The sequence below is a fragment of the Chiloscyllium plagiosum genome, unplaced genomic scaffold, assembly GCF_037043375.1.
Source record: "Chiloscyllium plagiosum isolate Xiang-an unplaced genomic scaffold, Cpla_swu_hap1 HiC_scaffold_23, whole genome shotgun sequence".
NCBI classification, from domain to species: domain Eukaryota; kingdom Metazoa; phylum Chordata; class Chondrichthyes; order Orectolobiformes; family Hemiscylliidae; genus Chiloscyllium; species Chiloscyllium plagiosum.
In genome coordinates, this window is record NW_028270161.1 from 21,278,023 (window position 1) to 21,284,022 (window position 6,000).

The following is a 6,000-nucleotide window of genomic DNA, read 5'->3' on the forward strand; positions in this document are numbered from 1 at the left end:
TTATTGTCACATGTACTGAGATACAGTAAAAAGCATTGTTTGTCATTGTCATTTCCAGACAAATCATACCTTACATAAGTACATCAGGGAAATAGAACAGAATGCAGAACATAGTGTTACAGCCACAGAGAAGGTGCAGAGAAAGATCAACTCTAATATATGAGAAGCCCATTCAAAATTTCAAACTTTTGTACCTTCTGCCCGATGGAAGAGGGTGGAAGAGAGTTTAACCAGGTGGGAGGGATTTTTGATTATGTTGCCTGCTTTCCAAGGCAGTGGGAAGTATAGGCAGAGTCAATGGTTTACGTGATGGACTGTGCTATGTTCACAACTCTCTAATTTCTTGTGGTCTTGGGCAGAGCAGTTGCCATACCAAGAGGTGATGCATCAGAATAGAATGCTTTCTGTGGTGCATCTATAAAAATTGGTAAGTCAATGTGGATATGCCAAATTTCCTTAGCCTTCTGAGGAAGTAGAGACAAGGTAATGAGAAATGGATCAGTAACCAACATTTGTGAAACTTTCCAAGAAATGGGCATTTATCAGTAATCTTAAAAATCATAATTCTGTAGTGAAAACAATACAAATAGATTACAAAAAATTGTTTCTCTCACAACCTCACCATGTTCCAAAGCACTGGACAGCTAATGGAATACTTTAGAAGTATGGTCACTGTTGTCATGTAGGAAACAAGACAGTCAATGTGCTCCGCAAGATCCTGAGTACAGTAATGAAAAGTGGCTAGACAATCTGCTTTTAGTAATGTTTGTTGAGGGCTAAGTATTGCCCTGGGCATCATAGAGAACACCTGCTCTTCTAAGCTGTACGATAGGATTTTACATCCACCAGAGTGTACCAATAGCATTTCTGATACTGCAATGTTCACTCAGCAGTGCCTTTTGAAACCAGCCTTCAGTGCTGCTCCTTTTAAGGACAGCTAGTTTGTCTTCCATATTCTGAAGAAACCAATTATAGTGCACACACTACACAGCAAGACCTGGTTAGGCCAAGTAGCTCGTAAGGTGTTGTAATTATCCAAATTATTCAAAATTAGTGTATCAAGCGGGTCTGGCAGTATCTGTAGAAAGCAGAGTAAACATTATAGGAACCTGTGTTCCTCCTACTGCAGCCTCTCCTAGATTGGGGATAGCTCCACTCACTTTTCAAGAGCAGCCCTTGAGTATGTCTTTTTAATTCTCAAATTCAGCCCCACTCTGAACTCTTTTTCCTTCACATCCAATATGTTTTTAATGAAGTTCAATGTAAATTTGACAAATAGAACCACACCTTTCCCGTAGGCACTTTACAATCTCTAGATTCAATGTTAAATTCAACAGTTTCTGATTATAATCTCTGCTCCCTTTTGTTCTTTTTTATTTTTGGATGGCACTTAGACCACAATACATAGGAGCAGAAGGAGGCCATTTGGCCCATTTGAATCTGCTGTGCCATTCAATAAGATCATAACTGGTCTGATAATCTTCAACTCTACTTTCCTACTTTATCCCAACACTTCATTTGCTTATTGATTAAATACTTGTCTATCTCAGCCTTGAATGTACTTAACAACCCAGCCTCTACAACCATCTGGTTATCCTCCTTGTTGTTGGTAATGATTTTGCTTTTCCAGTTGCATCTCCTGTAAACACATCTTTGCCTTCTTTATTTGTTGCATTACCATCCCTTTTGATTTACACTATCAACCTTATTGTCTTTTGATCTCTATAGACCTGCTCTGGTATTATCATTTGTCTGTTCCTATACATTTTTAAAACCTTTGACCTAACATTTTCCAGTTTCAATGAGATATCGAGTTGAAATGTTAACTGTTTCTCTGTTCACAGGTGTTGCCAAATCTGCTGGAAAATTTCTAATGCTTTTATTTTGTAATTTCAGATTGTGAACATGTGGTATTTTGTTTATGAGTCACTGCAGCAAGCTGTGGTCAGAGTATTATGGTTTAATCTGACTAAGACCACAGAGATGTACACCATGGAAACAGACCCTTCGGTCCAAATCATCCATGTCAACCAGATATCCTAAGTCCTGCCCTGAATTCCCTAGAAAATGTAGCACCTCACATTTATCTAGATTAAACTCCATCTACCACTCTTCGGCTTATCTAATCAAGTTGCCATTGTACTCTGAGGTAACTACTTTGCTTTCCCTACTGCACCACCAATTTTAGTGTCATCTGCATATTTACTAAACATTCCTCCTATGGATGTAGGTTTGCTCACTGAGCTGGAAGGTTCATTTTCAGATGTTTCACCACCATTATAGGTAATATCTTCAGTGAGCCTCCAGATGAAGCACTGGTAGTGTAGCCCACTCTCTGTTTATATGTTTGAGTTTCCTTGGGTTGGTGATGCCATTTCATCACTAAAGAGAAGGAAAACAACAACAAATTGCTATTCCTAAATGTTGCAGTAGAGCGAACAGCCAATGGGGAACTTCAAACCAGCGTCTACAGGAAAACACCACATATGTACCAAATATTGAACTACAGAAGCAATTATCCCAACATCCACAAACAAAGCTGCATTAGAACATTATTTCAACAAGCTAACACACACTGCAGCACAGAGGAAGTACACAGAGCAGAGGAAAATCACCTATACAGTGTATTCAAAAAGAATGGGTACCCAATGAACACAGTCTACCAATTTCTCAGCAACAAACCCAAATAAGCATACAAAACACATCCAGAAACCCTTGCCACTCTCCCCTGCATCAAAGACATCTTGGAAATGACTGCCACACTACTCAGACCCCTTGTGTAGCCCACGAACCCACCAGTACATTAAAACAGCAGCTCATGAACTTGAAAGACCCTGTACAGACTACAAACAAAATTAATGTCATTTACAAAATATCTTGCAAAAACTGTAACAAACACTATGTTGGATAAACAGGCAGAAAACTAGCCACCTGGATACATGAACATCAACTAGCCACAAAAAGACATGATCCTTTCTCACTAGTATCCTTACATATGGATGAGAAAGGACATCACTTTAACTGGGACAATGCATCCATTTTAGGACAAGCCAAACAGAGACGCACACGGGAATTCCTTGAAGCATGGCATTCCAACTGGAACTCTATCAATAAACACATTGACTTGGATCCCATTTGCCCCCCCCCCCCGAGAAAAAGAACAGAAAATGACATCACCGCAGGCAATGACATCAACCACCCAAGGAAACCCAAACCGGAGGCTCACTGAAAATTTTACCTAGTATGGTGACGAAACATCTGAAAATGAACCTTTCAGCTCAGCGAGCAAACCTACATCCAGAACCTCAACCTGAGCTATAAATCTTCTCAAAAACTCCCCATTCCTCCTATGTTCAGATCCAAATCATTTATATAAATGACAAAAAGCAGTGGATACAGCACCAATCTGGTCACAGGCCTCCAGTCCGAAAAGCAACCCTCCACTACCACTCTGTCTCCTACCTTCTCGCCAATTTTATATCCAAATAGCTAGGTCTCCCTTTATTCCATGTGATCTAATCTTGTCAAACCTCTGAGAAACAACAGTGACATCGTAGAATCAAACTTATTTTGACTGTGATCCTTTGAAGACTTCCCTTCTCTTTCCTGATAGCCCTGCAAAACAATTGATCTGCTGGGTCAAGAATTTGAGAAACGACTGTGGTTATAAAGTACTTCCATTTGGCATTTTCTGTGGTCCAGAAGGTTGCATTTTTGACTCAGACCTTTGAAAATGTTGGGCTTATATCCCATTCTGGCAATTACAGAATATGATCTTGGCTGACATTATCGAGGGATTGTTGCATTGCTGAATGTATAGTGAGGGTTCTATTTGCCCTCTGAGAAGAATATAAAAATGCCTGTCGCATTATTCAAAGACAGGATTTAGTCCTCTTTGTCTGGTCAATGGATAATTTTCAGCTGGAAGCTGTGGTGGAATTTTCCAACGTTCAATATTGGGACCTTTGCTATTCTTGATACATATTAATGATCAGGATCTTGGTATGTAGGGAACAATTTCTAAGTCTGCAGATACCGTTAAACGTGGGAGAATTGTAAACTGTGAGGTGTGTGGAACTCCAAAAGGACATTGAAAAGTTGGTGCAGTGGGTAGATAGGTGGAGGATGAGATTTAATACAGAGAAGTGTGAGGAGATGCACTTTGGTCAGAAGAACACTGAAAAACAATGTAAAGTAGGGATTACAATCCTAAAGGGGTATAGGAGCAAAGGGGCCTGAGTGCATGTGCATAGATCAACTGAAGGTAGCAGTACAAGTGAAGTAAAGCATACAGCATTCTCAACTTTATCAATAGCAGTATAGAGGATAAGAATCGGAAGTTAAACATGTATAAGGTACTTGTTAGACCTTAGCTGGAGGACTGTGTACAGCTGTGGGCTCCACATTATTGAGAAAATGCAACTGAAGTGTCAAATCAATTTTCTAGAATGATTCCAGGTATGAAAAGCTTCATACAAAGTTACAAGAATGAATTGAAGTTGGGACTCTTCTGTCGCAAGAGCAGGCTGAGATTTATGGGCAGCACAATGGCTAGCACTACTGCCTCACAGCACCAGGGTCCCAGGTTCAATTCCAGCTGTGGGCGACTGTCTGTGTGGAGTTTGCATGTTCTCTCTGCGTCTGTGTGGGTTTCCTCCGGGTGCTCTGGTTTCCTCCCACAGTCCAAACATGTACAGGTCAGGTGATTTAGCTATGCTAAATTGCCCATAGTGTTAAGATGCATTAGTCAGAGGAAAATGGGACTGGTGTGGGTTACTCTTCGGAGGGTCGATGTGGCCTTGTTGGGCCAAAGGGCCTGTTTCCACACTGTAGAGAATCTAATCTAAAAATGTGATTGAGATTTTTGAAATTACAAGCAGGCTGGACAGAGTAGATGGGGAGAAGCTGTCCCTGCTTTTACAAGAAACAAGAATGAGAGGGAATAGATTTAAAATGACGTGTGAAAAACAACTTTCATGTAGTTAGGCTCTAATTTACTGTTTACAAATGTGATGAAGGAGGTTCACTTGAGGCCTTCAAGGCGGCACTGGATGAAAATGGTGCGCAGAGATAGGGGGATTAGCGTGGAGAGTGTGGTGCTGCGAAAGCACAGCAGGTCAGGCAGCATCCAAGGGGCAGGAGAATGAATCGACGTTTCGGGTAAAAGCCCTTCATCAGGATTGCCCGTGGACACGTTGCTGAGGATTCCTGAATGAAGGGCTTTTGTCCGAAACGTCGACTCATTTTCCTACTCCTTGGATCCTGCCTGACCTGCTGTGCTTTTCCAGCACCACACTCTCGACTCTGATCTGCAGCGCCCACTTTCTCCTGATGCAAACACGATGGGCCAAATGGCCTCCTTCCCGTTCTCTTACCGTCCCCCGTCTTTAATAATTCGGCGAACCCAAAAATGAAATTCATTAAAAAAACAACAATAAAACAGAGCCGCTACTACTTAACCATTCTTGGCAAAGACAAGTTCGACTCCGCTAGGGTTTAGCACATTCACAGCGACAGTTAACATCGCAATAAAACGGCGCAGTCGTTGTGAGCTGCGCGTGCGCACTTTGGGCCGGGGGGGGGGGGGTGAAGAGGTGGCTGGGGTATCCGTGCACGCGCACTCGGTCCGGGGTCGCGAGCTCAGGCGTGCCCGAGCCGGCAGGCAGACAGGCCCCGCCCCGTGTGGGCCCGCGGGTTTCACTCGCGCTCTCCCTCATTCTGACGGCCTGTGCCCCTTCTCTGTCTCTCTCTCTGTGTCTCTGCAGCATGGCCGACTACCTCATCAGCGGCGGTACCGGCTATGTGCCCGAGGACGGTCTCACCGCGCAGATACTGTTCGCCTCCTCCGATGGACTCACCTACAAGTAAGTCAGAGCCTTGACAGCCTCCCTGCGGACACGTTGCTCGCGTTCCCGGCTCCGCCATGTGCGGTGACACGGGGGCACCCGGGGCTGAGGCTGGGCAACCGTCAGCAATCCGCTTCTTTCTGCCCCACTCTGG

The 6,000-nt window shown here is 43.2% G+C and overlaps 1 protein-coding gene across 5 annotated transcripts in view; it reads left to right on the forward strand.

Moving 5' to 3' along the window:
• The window catches only part of impdh1a (IMP (inosine 5'-monophosphate) dehydrogenase 1a), a 42,533-nt gene that overhangs the window by 10,693 nt on the left and 25,840 nt on the right, over window positions 1-6,000 (forward strand). For all 5 annotated transcript variants that reach the window (XM_087999449.1, XM_087999448.1, XM_087999450.1 and 2 more), the window contains exon 2: window positions 5,766-5,864. In XM_087999449.1, coding sequence (XP_087855575.1) covers window positions 5,766-5,864 — 99 coding nt within the window. The remainder of the gene's footprint in view (window positions 1-5,765; window positions 5,865-6,000) is intronic.